The 17,636-nt window shown below is 35.7% G+C and overlaps 1 protein-coding gene across 2 annotated transcripts in view; it reads right to left on the bottom strand.

Moving 5' to 3' along the window:
- TBC1D5 (TBC1 domain family member 5) overlaps positions 1–17,636 on the bottom strand; it is a 309,786-nt gene that overhangs the window by 67,531 nt on the left and 224,619 nt on the right. For both annotated transcript variants that reach the window (XM_026068628.1, XM_026068627.1), the window contains 2 exons: positions 14,266–14,408; positions 8,675–8,781 (listed from right to left, as the gene is read on the bottom strand). In XM_026068628.1, coding sequence (XP_025924413.1) covers positions 8,675–8,781; positions 14,266–14,408 — 250 coding nt within the window. The remainder of the gene's footprint in view (positions 1–8,674; positions 8,782–14,265; positions 14,409–17,636) is intronic.

Genomic DNA, 17,636 nt, shown 5'->3' with positions numbered 1-17,636 from the left:
GTTTATAAATAAGTCAGTGACTTGAATGAAAGAAATTTCTAGTTGTATATTTTGGCTTCTTGTCCTAACTAATTGGAAAGCCTTTTCTTCATGTATAGTTTTACACTGTATTGCATTTTAACAGGTAGATCAAATCATACCAAATCAGCTTTTATCGATATTCCAGACAAAAGGACTCCAACCTGCTAACGTTCAAGTTCATAACCCGCGTAAAATCCCCATCTTGCATAAACAGAATTGCTTAAGTACCTTTTAAATCTGCCTCTTAATTTAGTCATCTATTTTGCAACTGAACCCTTGGTTTTAAGAAGTAAATTAACTAAATAGTGAGGTATAAATCTGACAGTGTTCAGCCCTACCCCATGACAGATTTATGCTCTGGCATCTTGCAGCCCGCACAGTTAGGAACAGGAGTTTTACAACAGTGTAGAGGAGAAATCAAGGCCTTTGAATGGCACACACAGCAAGCCTTGCTTTAAACCCAGGAATGTTCCAAATGACGAGATTTAAAATATGACATCTTTATGTACAGAAAAGCCACCACATTATGGTTTTATTGGCACTCGTTTTGGACAACCTGCATAACTCACTGATGGCTTTGTGAGTAAYGCAGCTATCCTAAGCTTATACTGATAAAACCCTTATAACTGCACTTCCAGTGTTATATATTCTCCAGATACATGCTTGTACACAAATCTCATATATCAGTGAAAAAAGAACATTTTTAAGGTATTATTTAGATTATTTCTGCTACTTGGAAAAGAAATAGATTAATTTATGTTCTGCATGCAATGTGCTATCTAAAACACTTGAAAAAGGTCCCTAGGGGAGAAAAAAGGCTCTTTCAAAGGAGCCACATGCACATACGACAGTAAAAGGAATATAATGTCCATGTCTTTCTCTCCGAAACACAGATACAAGGTAAGTTTCTGGTGCTCTGGGATAAGCAACTCCTTCTATTTTGGGATTCCAGCAATGAGGATGCTGCAGAGCAATTCTGACCACTACTGCTCTTTCAAAAGGAAAGGACGAGGAAAACTGCCTCAAATCTTCAAGCCTGACTTTCTATAAAAAGTTATAGGAAAGGATACAATGTATCTTGCTACTTCTCTCTATCTCAAAGGTATTTTGCTGTTTCAGAGAAGTGTTCCACAGTACAAACAAATTTATTCAAACGGCTTTTGTATACAACAATTAATACATTAATATTTACTACGAAAATATGCCAATACACCAATAATATATCTATACTTATATCAGAAGAGACTGAACTTTAATTCCATTGTAATGGACCTGGATATGATTCACTACCTAATCTTTCATGTATTATTGAGAAGTTTTGAATCCAATTTTATATAAATCACAGTTTTTGTTTTGCAAATTTTTGTCACATAAATTATGATACAAAGAACTTTTGATTAGGTAGAATCAAGTGTTTTAAGTATTTTAAGTGCTTTCTTTTTATAAACTACCTTGCATACTAGAAGTGATTAACTGAATTGTCAGGTTGCACACAAGAAGAACCATAATCACCTCATTCTAACACTGTTAAATACATTTTATTACTGTAATTTTATAGGTAATATCATTACTCTTTAAGAGAAGGTCAGTAGCTTTAGATGACTTTTTACATGTAAGTAAACCAATCATTTGAAAGAAACAGCCCCAAGAATTCACATGCTGTAAATTTTACTGGTGGCTAAAGTAATTAGCTAAAAGTGCTTTTGTTTCTTCCTTTTACTTTAAGATCAAATACCATCAGAATTGCTCTTATTTGTACTACTAAGGATATCACCTTGCTCAAAGAGAAAGAACAGTTTAAAATTTCAGTTTCTAAAAACAATTCTCTCTTCCACCTTGCCTCTCAAAACTACTTGTCTGTCTCATGACAGAGCTTATGCATTCCCAATGAATACTACCAGGAATGCTGATCACCACAGAAGAATATTCTTCATTTTTAAATGTTTGCAATTCTTAGTCCGGTTGACTGTCAGTAAGTAGCCGTCTTGACTGTTCATTAAACAGTGGACATGTTACTTGCTGTTCTATACAACACTATTATTTACTTGCTTTAATATTAGTTGAATATATGAAAATTTGGATTTGTGTAGCAGCTTCCATTCAAATAACTTCAGTCATGATGCTAGAAGCAGCGGCCCCTGCCCTGCCCGCAGCTGTCTGCTCTGCAGCAGGATGCACCATTGCACCTGCCCAGCAGCTACCAGCCACGCCACCGACTTCTCACTGCCCTGGAGGGCAGCAGCCCTCTTGCTGGATCACACCGTATTGGCAATGAGACCCATGAAGAAACATGCCCTCCGCACTGCTCTGTGTCCCCCTTCCCAGCAGTGGGCTGCAGCACCATCTTAGCTGCCACACGGCCTTGTCTGAATGATGACAGCGTGCAGCACTGCTCCCGAAGCTCTGCTTCATGTTGGGTTGACTTCACTCTAGTTTCAGATACCTTTAAATGTGATGGCTATCTAACTTGGATTGATCCAGTATTTGTGGGTCCTTAACCAAGCACCTGTGCTGTGCATGCAATACTAATGAGAAAGCAATATTGTAAATAACGCTGTCTTTGACAATCTAAGAGATCACCTTTCTGAGACTGGTGACTACAGTGATACGTGTGATACTGAGAAATGAGGAGGACTGTGAAGGACTCCTGATTTGGAATTTGGAAAGTCTTAACTAGTTGGCTGATGAACCACTTTCCAAGGATTTTTACTGAAAATATTACTTGTGACATAAGAGATGCTTTAGAGAAGCGGTAGGTTTGAAACAAGTGTAAAAAAAGGAAGAGGATTTTTAATTTGTGGTACACGTACTATTTTTATGTGGTACTATGGCAACATGGTTATTCCAAGTAATTTATCATTAAACTCACAGCTGTCTGTCATATCTTATTCTATTAATGAAGCACAATACCAGAAAAAATATAAAACAATAATTCTTAAAGACAAAACATGGCCTGTTTTCTTGGAAAACAAAAGTTTCTGATTTCAAAGAACAAGCTAATAATATATTTTTAGATGTAAAATATACGCAAATCTTAATTGTATTACCCAAATTAAAAAGTCTAGCATCCAACTTAAAAAAACCCCCCTCCAATTTATTCAACCTGAGGTCTTTAGATTACATCTAACCTTATTGCACTTGCAAATTGGGAAGTCATGATGACCAAAACGCTTCAGTTTACTACCAGGAATTGAATGTGGATATAAAACTAGAGGTCTTTGTGTGGTACCACTGAATCACTGAAAGTAAATGCATTTCTTTCCTGTTTYACCTAATTGTTCCCCCCCTATCCAGACAGGCAGAGATGTGTATTTCTCAGTTTTGGAAAACCTTCCTTGTTTCCTTCATCAGTCACACCCCTTGTTAAGCCAACTTTAAAGTGTAGGTGACCTGACACATATCACCAGCTCATATCATATTGGGATATCCACTATCCAAGATAGTGACTACCGGATCTATGAATGCCTCAATTACCTGCTTTTCATATACCCGAAACACCTTAAGAAATTACTTAATGTATAATTGTGAATCTTCTGAAAAATCGGTCATGTTCTTCACAGCCGAAAAGAATCTTAAAAAGAAAAAAATCAAACGTTTGCAGAGGAAAGGGAGCTACAGCAGCCTTAGACTGCTGCTGTTACTCTGAAGAAATGAACTCACCACCCCATCCAGCACCTCCGTGAGCGGGTACGAATTAATGAGCTGCTAATGCCCCAACGCCGCCAGCTACCAACTCCTCATTGGCTGCAATGTGGTCATTAAAGAGAGGTAATTAATGCCAGATTGCACGCAGCGCGAGCAAACACAAGGCAACGCAACCCGCCCCGCTTCTCCTGCTGCACGGGCAGCGCGGCGGCTCCCAAAGGCCGCTCCCCGCGGGGCGCGAAGAAAGTGAAAGCGCCCGGAGCCCGCGGGCGCGGCGAGCGAGCCGGGACCGCGCTGGCGCTGGCGCTGGCGCGGGGGGGGCGGCGGCGGCGGCCCCTCGGGAGGGCGTCTCGGCTCCGAGCAATGTGCTTTCCCCTCGCCCTTCACTGCTCCGATTGTGAAACGCGGTAAAAGCTGGAAGGCGAATTTCTCCAGCTAATCGTTATAGGAGTGATCGCGACCTTAAAGCTATGTGTTACTGCTTAATTCTTGTGGCAATCTCTGTAATTTCTGTCACGACGAACTTCTATACGATTCCTTTGAAATGTTATGTATGCTTCATCATGGATTTAGTTACAATTTAGCATTAATACATCGCCGTTTTCAATGTTATCAAATAACTTAAAATACAATGCTGAAAAAATATCAGCAGCAATAACTAGAATATTATTAGTGTAATTAAAAACTTAATTTCCATTGACTAACTGCCCTTTCTTTTTTCTTTTAATCGATGGCTTATGATCAGCATTGTCTCCATGGAATTAAACTCCCAGCTCGCTTGCTCAGCAAATAATGTAACTCGCCACGTTAAAATATCTGAAAGCAAACTTATTTTACAAAAATACTAAGAATAAATACAGTGGGCTCTCAAACAAAGGATGGTTGTCAGGTTCTTAGCATGCAATGTAAAATAGTAATATTCTATGTAGTGCTTTAGTTTTGTAATAAGTCATTGTGATAAGGTTAACACTTAACTCACAACAACGTTCAAATAAGAACACTCAAAGATGAAAATTACTTTGCTTATGTTGCTGTATTAGAATTTTATTTGCTAAAGGGTGAAAACAGATTTGCAGAATTCACAGTTAACTTAAAACAATAGTTTTAAACCTTTTATTCCTAGCCCTGGCTGCCTTCAGGAGGGAGAGAACATCTGGTTATTTAAGGAACACAATATGTTCGCATTTTCTATGACTTTTGTTTCTAATTGGGTTTTTTAATTTTTTTTTATTTGAACAACTCTGGTTAGAACTATGTTTTTTTAATCACTTTCTATTTTTCCACTGCCCTCCCTCCATATCTCTACTTCTTAATTTCATAGAATTTGCTTTGAAAATTAACAGAGCTCAATGGTTTTGATAAGCAAAAAAATGAAGAAAAATGGCCACTCATGGCATATTAAATTCACAGAGACACACCTACAGTCAATGCATTTGGGTATACAGAAAAATCATTGCTTTACTTTCTCATTTCACATATATGTACTTTTGATACTCCATTCTTTCATATCAAGCTCTACCTTTATATTCAAAAGGACTGTAAGTGCATAGAAGTAACTTTTATACAAATAATTGAAGAAATTAGCTGTTGAAAGAGTAGAAATGAGAAACAAATACTTTCCTAAGCAGGTTAATAGTATCTCCCTACACAAAGATAACAACACTGATTTCAAATTTGAGGTTTTCATTCTACATTTTCATAACAACTGGAGCTAGGCAAATTCAGAAAAGGCTTAAATTCAATTATCCCATACTGATCCATATTCATGCCTGAAAAATTAGTATCTCTGAGGCCCCCCTTCATAGCCAGGTGCGTCATTTGTCTTCAGCTATTACAGGCTCTGTATTTCTCTTTGAGGGCACTAGTACATATCAGGGATGCAGAATCTAAAACATCCTCTCATGCCAATTGGGATCTACCCCGGCGAAAGGAGAGCTGTTGCACTAGCTTAGTAGTGAGCAATAGTTGTGTTTCATATTATTATTGGATAATGCTAAGGCTTGTGTTTGAGTCCACAATCAGGTCAGAAAATTGTATTTGTCCATCTAGAAGAAAAAAATTCCACATGTCATTTAAGTATAGCTTTCTTTTGACATATAGGTTGCTTTCCTGGTGATGACAGCAGTGAAATGCAGCAAACAAAAACCAAGGGGTTCATCGAGCCAAAGTTTAATTCACCTAATATTCCACAAGACAAATAAGTAAGAAGATATCAGTTATGATGGAACAAGGAAAGAGAAGAAGAAATAACAGATGATATTAGAAGTGCAAACTCAGAGTATCTCTAGAATCAAAAGTTACGGAAGGAAAGGCCATATTAGGTCTTCTTAACTATTTCATAATTTATGACATAACTGTTCTTTAAGAACCTTTTAGTTTTATGAACATATTGCTACTTTCTTCTAGTCCCAATACCCTAGTGAGATTATTTGGCATTCATCTATCTGCAAAAATAATCCCGAAGAAAATGTATATTAACAAAGCTTTAAGAGGCCAATTCYTTTTTGTTCCTGTCCATGATTTCTAAACTGCATTTTCTGTGTGGCTGAGATTTCAAGCTCTGAGGGGCAGAGAACAAGTGTCTCTCAGAAATTTGGACGGACACTAACCATTTTTGTTATGCTCAACAAAATAACGAAACAAGCTACTGGACCATGCAACAATCTCTCACAGAAAGGAGTGAGAGTTCCATGACTTCACACATTAAAAACCATGCAGAGTCTTGGGAGAAATGCCATATACAACAGGTCAGCTCGGGCCCAAGAGATCTAAGTTGCACTGAACCAAATTTAATTTCCCATTAGGAACCAGAAGCCAGTGATGGAGAAATGCACAGGGAAACATCAAAGGAGGCAGAAAAATCATTCAGTACTAAACTTTTTAATCATCACAAGTTACACTTCTGACTAAAATCTTGTCTCTCCTTCCAGTCTCAGGAAATAGAGGCAAACTGAATTATCTTCATGCAGACAGCAATAAAAAATGAAAAAAAAAAAGGTATCGTAATTTTCCTGATACTGGTATATAGTCTTTATACTGATTTTAGACTCCTGCAACACCCATGATACCTTGTTGAGTCTTCCCTTTCATTCTACGAAATGAAAAATTTTGACAGACTCAGAAAATTTTTATATGAAGGTCTTACATCACATAGAACAATAAGCCATAGTAGACAGACTATATGTTGGGTTGAACSAACATATGCTTAAAGACACCTAAGTGAAACTTAAAATCATACCTTGGGAAAAATAAAAAACAGGTACTCAAAGTCACAGCATTGAAAATATACCTCTTTCTCAGACTAGGAGATAATTTTTTCTTTGGAGAGATCCTTTAGAACAGGTTAACTTCCTTACTGTAGGAAGCCCAGATTTGTTAATGTTAATCCCAAAGACACACTCTAATGTGAGAAGCTGCTAAAATTCCCTTAGGGCTCTTTATTCTCTGGAAATTCTAACTTTCTAACCTTTGAGTATTTCCCAAGCAGATAAGAACAGTTCAGAAATGGCGAACAATTGTAATTAATCATATTTAAAATAACAAAAACAACTAGCAGTCTTTGCATGAAAGAGCTTTAAGTACTCATCCACCTGATTGAAGAGAGAATTACTTGAAAGATACTGCAAGGACTACATTCAGTACCTCTCTGAAAGGAGTTCAAGGAGTATCTGAGCATGTTAATTAATAGGACACTGAGGCCTTATGAGCAGACAACTTTATTCTATTGGAGACAAGAAAGTTACTTGAGCACAACAGTGATCAAAGTTCCTTCACAGGAAGTTATTTGGTGGTTTATTTTTGCCCCCTTTCGCTGGTAGGATGACTTGTATACTGCCTAGGGTGCTTAGGAGGACAGCTAGATAATTACTAATTATTATTAAATTCTATCTTTTAACATACTCCCTCATTAAACCACAGATTATATTTTGGATTTAGTTTGATATCTTGGCACAATTTCCCTTCCTCTATACTTTCCTTCTAAAAAATATTTCTATCTTGTTTTGCTAAGAGAGTACATAAACATAAAAGCTGGGTAGTTTGATTTCACAGACTGCTGCCTAAATCTTAGGAAAAATTCCAGAGATCTAACATTACAAACTTTCTTACGCATTGAAAAGACGATATGTTTTACTACTCATCATGAAAGAAATCTTTGTGCCCAAGAGGAATGAAGAAAGCAGCTGTAAGGATGCAAATTTCTGCACAAAACTGATACAGAAACAAAGAGTTTTTTTTTCTTAAACCATAAAAGTGTAAACATTGGTATTGAATGAAATTTTGCAGAAGGCAGTTAGAGTGCAGAAGTGCAGAATTTTTCGCTTTCAAAGGTGGCTTGCATCACGAAGACAAGGGAGATCAGATCGTGCACTGGCAGCCTGCTAATGGGACATGATCAAAGACAGCTCAAAACTCACAGCACAAATTCTGCTATCTGCCAAAGATCTGAGTACTGAGAAGGTTATTGTGTACAGCTTTATCTCAAACACTTTATCCACTATACTGTGGATATTCACTGTATATTAGATCCACATACATACACACTCTAAAACAGCAAGAGGTTCACGGTTTTTTTACTATAGATGAGCATATCGAACACCACTGTTAGTAATAGTTAACATAAAATTTATGAATATCTCAATTTTATTTATGTGAATCTTTTCAGGCTGTGACAGTAGATTTTCATTTTTAATTGAAAACCATCACGTAACTATTATATACTGGATGTGACTAGTGCTTTAAGGAGCTCCTGGAGAAGTTTAGCACAGTAGTGGGATATACCCTTTCAAGAATAATGAAGCATGTATTCTACTCTTGTTTAATAACTTTTTTCTTTAAATACTCTTGTCTAATAACTTTTTCCTTTAAAATGTTTGTCAAAAAAGAAGAAATTTGAAACGTCAGCTTAGTCTCCAAAACATAGGCTATTCGTAACTTCACAACATTTGGAACATTTTATTACAGAGATTTATTTCCTGTATTGGTATTATTTACAAAGTGAGAACCTCACCTTTGGATCTCGGAGAAAAAGTGCTCTTAGGATAAGGGAGTGAACATCTCCAATAGGTGGATAATGCATCAGGAGTCCCAAACAGGTCTGATAATTACTTGAAATCACTAAAAGAGAAATGGGGGGAAAAAAAGAGTGAAATATTACGACGTTATTTTGGTATTCCAAAACAGTATCTTTTTCAGTAGATTCATTACAGTTCAGGTTCAGCTGCCTTTTCCCACATTAAGCACAGACAGTGCCTTAGAACTCTAGCAGTGCTCAAAGTGAAAGACGATAATGTACAATCAAGCTTCATGACTATGCTCTTTCATATACATAAAAAATTTGATACCACACACACACACATCTATGTACACATATAAACTGATGTCAAAACTCCTTGTTTTCTTTTTGTAAATTAGAATCTAAAATGAAAATCGAAGTCTATTTTCTTTAAGACATTTGCTGCTTTTCCTGAATACTTCAGTCAATACTTCTGTCTATTTGTGAAACATTAAGGGCAAAGGAAAAATGCTGGATTTTCATGAGTTTTTATTATTTAAATACTTTAATACAACATTAACTTTAGTAGAACTTCTTACTTATTCAGGAAATTTCAGGCATGCTTTGTCTGAAGTTTATCTTTTTTTGTAAACAGATTGTGCTTGATTTTATCCAAATCTATGTAAATATACTCTATAGTTCTTTGCTTGTCATTGTTGTCCTTTTTTTTTTTTTTTCCAAATCAATCTAATTATGAGTGCAATTATTAAAGACATCTTTTCAGGCAGGTCTATGTAAACTACTTCATTTCTTTTGCGCCACCTAAATCCAGGCAATCCATCTGCCACAGCTGTCAAAGTGATGCCTATTAAGGATGCTTGCATGTGCAACATCCAACAAGACAGCCTCCAACAACAGTATTTGTAAATAATTTTTAAAGAAACTTTACTATTCTGAGAGCTTTAGCTGTGGCAACAAATACTATTAATTAATCAGACCTCTGCACCAGAAAAGATCCTTGCAAGCACACAAAATTATTTTGAATCAATAGGAAGCTGAAATAAATGATCTTTTTGTGGACGTAGGGACTGAAATGTTTTACTTTTTTCTTTTACGTGAATAAACCTCATATCCTTCTGTACCCTTCCTCCCCCAACAACAGGATTGTGGGGAAAAAATGCAGGACAGGGCAAAATGAATAATTATAATCTGTGTAGGGAACCACTTTATCATCTTCATTTCCGTTGTTGATCTGACAGCTTGTAATTTCATACATCTGCTTTCATTTGTAAAGCACTCACTTATCCTACTCATTCTTTATCTGTTCTGCCTGTTCTTTTCCCATCCTTTGTTTTTTTTGTTCATATTCAGGTACCTGTTTTTTCTTCTTGAAGTCACAACGCTAGCATAATGAACACAATACAATGGTCTCAGTCAGAGTTCTTTCAGATGAGTAGAATACAAGTCCCACGTTCTATATAGCCAATCAAATTCTCATATGTAAATCAAATTTAAGATACTGAACTGCAGTTATGATTATGATACCTTTTTACAAAAGCAAATAAAAATACAGAAAATGGACAGTAAATTCTAAATACTTTTATAAAATATAGGCTTTAAGACCAACACATTTCTCTTTTGAACATAGTATGTGTTCTATGTTGCAATGTAAAATGGATTAAAGTTATTCTTTCTTTGTTTCTCCTGGAAGATAAGTTCTTTGCTGTCCTACAGATACAGAGAAAAGTAGATATTAAAAATGCTAATTTTTTTTTAATGGTGCAGATCAGACATTGACAAAATTGATATTTTCAACCACAAGACAATACAATCATTCATTTTTTAAAATGTATAATACTGATGCAATTGAATAACTGGACAAAAAAAAAAATCAAACTGTTGGGCAATGACCTGTGTCTCCTCTGCTCCCTAAAAGTTATATTTTAAAATGCAACCTTATCATCAGAAGAAAGTTGGGTTTAAAAAAATATCACTCTAGTTATGTTAACTTTAATGAGGCAGGCCTGCTACCTTTATATTCATTTCATCTTTACGTTTTTCCCTGTATATTCGGCTGTCTCTTTTTCTGTGGAAATCTTTACAGAAGAGAGCGTCCTATTTGCTGTGGACTCTTGGGTTACAGGGATTAAGCTGCAGAAATGCTTCCTGGTATCTTGTTTTAGAGTGAGGGTATCTTGTTTTAAGAGTGAGCTCTTCTTGTCTCTTTAGGACAAAATGCATGATATTATCCAACAGAACGGCGATTTCCTTAAAAATGATTCAGAAAATGGTAGTGAAACAAAACAAACATGCCTTTTTGGAATATGCATATTGGTGTTAAAAAGATTTCCAAGAATCAACTGTTGGATAAAGTTCCTAGAAGGAGATTCTGTGCAGTACAAATTTCTCCAGTCTCCGCAGTGGTTGGATGTTACCCAAGTTCAGTGGTGAAGTATCTAATACTGTGGTCAGCTGCCTTGTAATAAGCTTGCTGTTGTGCACCTGTCCTTTTTCTTCACTTATCAGATTGGCAAGAGTCACATCTAGATCTAACTTTTATCCTTAGYTGGATAAAATGGATGTTAGCACTCCTCCAAAGAATGCTACTGGTATTTCTAGGGCAAGGGGTAGAGAAACTCCCCCACAGAGAGAATTGAGAGTCTTATTGTCTTTTGACTAATATTTGCTATGCAATGTCCAGACGAACATCACATGGATTTCTCTCTTCTGCTTTAGACAAGATTGACATTCCTCTCTGGGCCCGATAACCATTTCTGGACACAGGCAGCAGTAAAAGATGTTGAAAACATGTAAACTAACTGCGCCAATCTTCAGTCAAGTCCTTATTTGCTGCCATCAGTCATTTCTTCAGTGTATGATGTTTGACATGGCCAATTCTGTATCCAGATGATTTCCTAATCCAGGAACGGTGGGACTATTTCCCCCTGCTGCTTTATGCATTGCAGTGCTCTATTCAGTAGGCACTCAGTTGAGTTAAACATACAGTATACAACAAAAATATTAAATCAGCTCTTCTGAGTAGGGACTGTGGCTCCTTTATATTCCCCAAAACATTCAGAGAACCTTTATGTAAGAAGAAATATATCCTAATAATGACCATAGCTAGTCTTCAAGTGGAAACAGTACAAATATACTTATTCAAACACTGTTCAGTCAGTATCAGCTCCTAGTGCAATAATAATGGCCTCATGTTAGTTTACTATGCAAAATATAGACAGGTCTCCCAGGTTCATTTTGCAGTCTGTAAAATAAACAGGTCATTTCAACCATGTTTTCTGTGCATAGACAATTACCTAACAATTTAAATGTTCCCTTCACCACTAAATAACTTGTATCTTGAGTAATAGAGAATTTAAAAAATAAAATAAAAATGAAGTGAAAAATACAGCAGAAATAATACTTTCTTAAAATCATGCCCCTGAGAAGATGATAACAAAGCACACAAAAAAAGCCAGCAATTCCAAAACAAGCAATCTCCCTCCCAAACATGTTGGTATAAAAAAATCTATATCATTTATAAACTCTCAAATGCTTTCAGTATTACATTATTATCATTTCTTATGTTTGACATTTTTATAACATAGTATCTTAGGAGTTCTATTATTATTCCCACTGTACCAAAGTTTTTAAACTCAAAGGTTTTAAACCGAAACTCTCCAGATGGTTTATTTACAGATGATTAACTTCATTCGGTGTTCTGAGTTAGCATTTCCTACCATTGAATAACTAGAAGTCTTTATAAACTGATTTTATTTGAAAACCTTTTCAAAAATATTGCAAAAGAATTTGCTACTCATGAGGCTGTTGGATGATTTTTTGTTTCCAACTAAAGTTCAATATTATCAACAATATAAAAACAAGAGAAAAATTATATCTATATTATAGACATGTAAGAAAAGCTTTCTTTTCTCAAATCAAGAAATGTGAAAACCTCTATAGTCAGAGCACAAGTTTGACAACATATTCAACTTTACAGTATTTATGACAGGGTATTTTGTTTCACCATCCTGTTACGTTTAGAGCAACTAATTATGTACAACTACAGAAGAAAAAGTTATTTCTTACAGAAACATCATATGTACGAAGAAGTAGCTGTCCTGATGAGCTGACTGTGTATCTTATTTGGGCAAACGTACTCCACTTTAAAACTCTTTCCTACTTTATTTACTAAGCCTGAGGATTTTAGAGAAAAGAGGGAGACTGATTTCATACAGATGCCTAGAACATATTTTTTGCTCATGGTTTTAGTTACTTCACACTGATACTCGTATGTGAGCACCATAAAATAAAATGAAACAACCCCAAAACAACCTTCTCTCCACCAGGAGAGAGAGGTACAGTTGTGTGCTTACAAACACATTTCTAAAGTACACTTTTTAAAGGGGGATGATACCAAAAAAATGATGTTAAGAAATATTTTACATGCATCTGCACTACATATCTATACCAAAATTTTTAAAATTATTTCATCTTAATGCACATAAATAAAACAGGTTGAGATTACAGAACATGACAACTTGGAATCAGATCATCCTGAAATGGAAACGTTCATTTGAAACCTCTAAACTGAATTAAATATCCACTTCTTTGAGAGGAATGCAAGGTCCCTATATGCTACAGGTTTATTAAAAAGTAATTTAAAAAACACATGTAGTTCTATGGCAGGCAGTGGAATGATAATATGTGTAAAGTRCGTGCATGTTATGTTTTCGAGGTTGGGCCCTAAAATAGGAACCACAGATGAAAACTTCACGTGTCCTAGAACACAAAATTGTGTCAAATATGTGACCCTGTTATAAGCTAAAACTTACAGATTGTATAAAATTAACTCTGAACAGTATGCTACAGAATTCATATATTTAATGACAGACATGCATCTTGTTGCAAAAGGCATACTTGTTTTTGTGGCAAGCTTGTATACGGAATTATTTGAAAAATATGTTGGACCAGAAATCAATGCTTCTTAATCATTACATATCTTTTTCCTCCCATTCTTAATTATATGTGCTAACAAATTTTTTGTGATTCCTTATTTATCTCAACTTAGCCCATAAGAATTCACCTTTGCACAAATTTCAGGTGTACAAAAATAAAATGATTTTTTAAAGATATCGCTCTTGTATAGAATAAATATATTTTATATTTGCTACTCATCTCTGCGTGCACATTTCCTTGAAGATATATCTTGGAAAACTATGAATCATTGTCTTGTGCATTTTCACATTTTTCACATCAGAACGGCACAAAAATATTTTCACTGTCAAAGGCAGACTTTACCCAATTCATCGGCTTTGTCAGAAGGTGGAGCTCTGTACATACCTGTATCACCAAATGTATACAAAATCTGCAACTCCATACAAAAACACAGAGCTACTAAGAAAATAAACCTGCGTTTAACTCCAACACAGAATTTGTTTCCTAAATACAGCAGACCATGTCCCATAACAAATGGCTCCTCTCATAGCATTTGATTTTCTGTTTGTTAAAAAAGTCACAATGAAATTTAGAATTTCTTAGGCCCTCTTTTTCTTTGAAAAATAGGCTTGCATTCTTTTTAAAAAGATCGTAAGATAGTTGATACTTACAGGCATCCCTAATATATAACAACATGGCTACAAAAATGTAGTCAACTAAGTTCAGGGTGATACTGTCAGCAAATAAAGCATCCCAGACAACTAGAAGGTCCTGAAGTGGGAATTCTCGTCCAAACAGGAGCCTTACCCATCGCCTGAAAAAAAAAAAAGGACATGATTTTCATTTATTTATTTTTCCAAATACGATAATGTCAAAATACATATCACAGGATCAAGTACAATCCAAACAATTTTACTGGAAGATCCTACAAGGTGTGAAAGTCTACGATAATCGCTTAACTAACTGTATTTGTACAAATGTTATGTAGGTTAAAGGAAGCAATACATTAGAGACTCTAGAAGCTTTAATTGACCAGTAGTATTACATGGGTGAACCTCAAAGGACAAAACACGAATCAATCCTGTATACCACTTTTCCAAGCATTTAATGTGATACTGTTCTAAAACGCAAGCGGGAAGACGTTATGCGAGAAAAGCCTGCAAGAGCAAACAGGATGAAACCAGTGCTTTATGAGAACCCCTGAAAAGCCCGGTCAAGTGAAAGCCAGTTTGGAGGCACATACCAACTAGAAGTTAAAATGGAATGGGTCACAGTTACTTTAAAAAGGCTTCTTTCCTGTTACTGATGACAGCATTTGCAGCTCCATATAAAATATGCTATGAATGCTATTTTGATTAAATATAATTTAAAATTTTACCAGATTTAGTGATGATCTGCATATAGAAAGAATATACCATTCATTCCTGTTCGGATCTGTGCTGTTTTCAAACTTAGCAAAACATTGGAAATTTCTCTTATTAAATGCAATATTTGTTTGAGATTGGAAGCTTGGGATGCAGTAAATGAGAAAATTATTTCTCAAGATTTCTAAATTCCAGTTCCAGCTCTTACACTGATTTACTTACTGACTTTTTCCTTTTCCTAATCCAGAATAGAACCACTAGCTTTGCACCTTTTAAGGTAGCAAGGATTATCTAATATTACATTTGAAAGAACTAAAGTATAGTTAGCAATGTTAATCATGAAATAGTTATTCTAAAATGGACTTAGAAATAATGAATTACATTTTTAGCTGGGATATGCAAATTACTACCCATGTGGAATCCTTTCATTCAGTGGCAAGAAAAGATTGATTGCAAATTTCTGCTAAGCAAATTAAGTCATTCTTTAAAACTCAGAGTTAAGTCACAAAAATTTCTAAAAAGAGAACTAGAAATTTCATCAAGAAGAGTTTCACTTCCAAGAATTCATGTATAACCACTTTTGTATCAGAACTCAGCGTAGTTGTACAGCTTTTTTTTTTGACTCTAGTACTAAAAGTTCATTCTGCACAGATAATTCCAACAAACATCAGTTGAACACATGCTTTTAAGATAGCAGCAATTTGTGCAGAAAGACTATCTCTATAAAAGAAATTCAAAGGTACTGTTTTGCGAATCAAAGTTTTGTTCACTTAAAATTTTATCCCCCACCCCCCCACCATGGGAACTGTATTACCCACAAAAAGCCCATGTTACAGATTTAAAGATCACTACCTAGACTATTTTTCCCTGCAAGATGTGTCCCAATTTAAAAACAAAAATAAGCGATTTCAAAATATAACATCTTCTTATCCTCATGTTCTTATATCAAAGGTTAATATTTTTAAGGTTTGTAACTTTTGACTTTAGCATAATAATTATAAAGGTTAGAATATTAGCTATAGCAAAATACAAACTGCTTATGAATTTGCCTCTCCCATCAAAGCCCTYTCCTACGAGGACTTAATTTCAGGCCTCGGTGCCACTCTGAAACAGAAGCCAGAAGAACTGTTCACACAAAGCAAGGCTTACCTAGTACATTTAATACCAACTCTGTTCTATATACGGTGTTTTAACATATAGTGGCACATTACCCTACGGTGCCTAGCCTACAGGAAACTATTATCCTATGGTGACACAAACATTACCGAAACRCTGTGGGAAGCCTATTACTTGCATTAACAACCCCTCCCACCTGTAAAACCACAACTTTCATGTTACACAAACTGTTAGGAGAGAAAACTCAGCAAAGCTTGAAGCATTTGAGCTGACTTTGCTTGCAACTACAAAAATCTCATTCAGAAGCCTTACTAAAACTCTAATACACTTCAAGGGAAAAAATACTCCATGGTGTAATGGGATTTGTTATTAGTCTTTTATTAGAAATCTCTTTTGCTTCTTTACTACTTCATTATGCAGTGTTAATCGTTTGTAGATGCAGGTTTATTCTGATCAAGCAGAAGTCATTCCTTTTTTTCTCCTGCTTTTATATTTTCTCCTGGGAAAATTAAATCTCAGTCCCCAGAGGTATCATGTTTCACAGATGCAGACTGCAGAAGAACAACTGGACTTTCTTTTCCAATCATAATATTACCGTCAATTATTTGAACCTTCTTGTCCTAAAGGGAGTAAGCAATTCATACTGTTGTAAATGCATATATACTAACTGTTCTCTTGTTTTCTCCAGCAGCATTTAGCTCATAGCATCTATAAACCAAGGACCTTATTGCCTATGAACCATGCTGCCATATGGCAGGACTTCAGTCAGCATTTACATCCATAAAAAGGTATCTTAATTCCTTAAAGTAAGCGTCCACATCAAGATGCTGCCTTTCAAACTAACACATTTTTACTGCTTTTACAAATATTTGCAGAGAATTCAAGACACTTAATAATCACATTGGACAGAATAAACCTTTTTTTTTTTTTTTTTGAGATGGCTGTCTGTGGTTTAATTATTGTTCTGTCCTGTTAATCTTGCCTTACATCTGTTACACCTGCAGACTGTGAAGCTCACAATAGTATACCTTTTATCACAGGCAATAATACAATAATTCATATACCAGGCATACTCAGCAATTAAAATCTACAAACCCTGCCCCCCAGATTCTTTAAAGCCATAACACATCAAGGATACTACTACTTGCATTGTAGAATACGTTACTGTATCTTCTACTTATGATTCTTATATAATTAAACCAATATTCTCAAGAGATTAGTAATTACTAGCAATAGATAATGACTCATTAATGACCTCTACAATAAGAGAAAGCAGGAGAAAACTGTGCTCTGGTAAAGCTATTAAATAAGGCAATGATCCAGCCTTACTCGTTTTAACTAAAAACCAAAAGAGCTGAGGATGCATTGGGGCAGGTCAGGCCATCTCATGGTCACTGCAGCCAAGCCTGCCCCCAACCTTCACATCTTCCACCAGTCCTTCTTTGTTTGTTAGTACRAGGTCCAGCAGCACACCTCTCCTTGTTGGCTCCTCCACCACCTGGGTCAAGAAGTTGTCACCAATGCTCTGCAGGAACCTCCAGGACTGTTTGTGCCTAGCTGTG

Source organism: Apteryx rowi, unplaced genomic scaffold (assembly GCF_003343035.1).
Source record: "Apteryx rowi isolate R43461 unplaced genomic scaffold, aptRow1 scaffold_277, whole genome shotgun sequence".
NCBI classification, from domain to species: domain Eukaryota; kingdom Metazoa; phylum Chordata; class Aves; order Apterygiformes; family Apterygidae; genus Apteryx; species Apteryx rowi.
The sequence above is the reverse complement of the archived record's forward strand: the minus strand, read 5'-3'. Positions and strand labels throughout refer to the sequence as shown.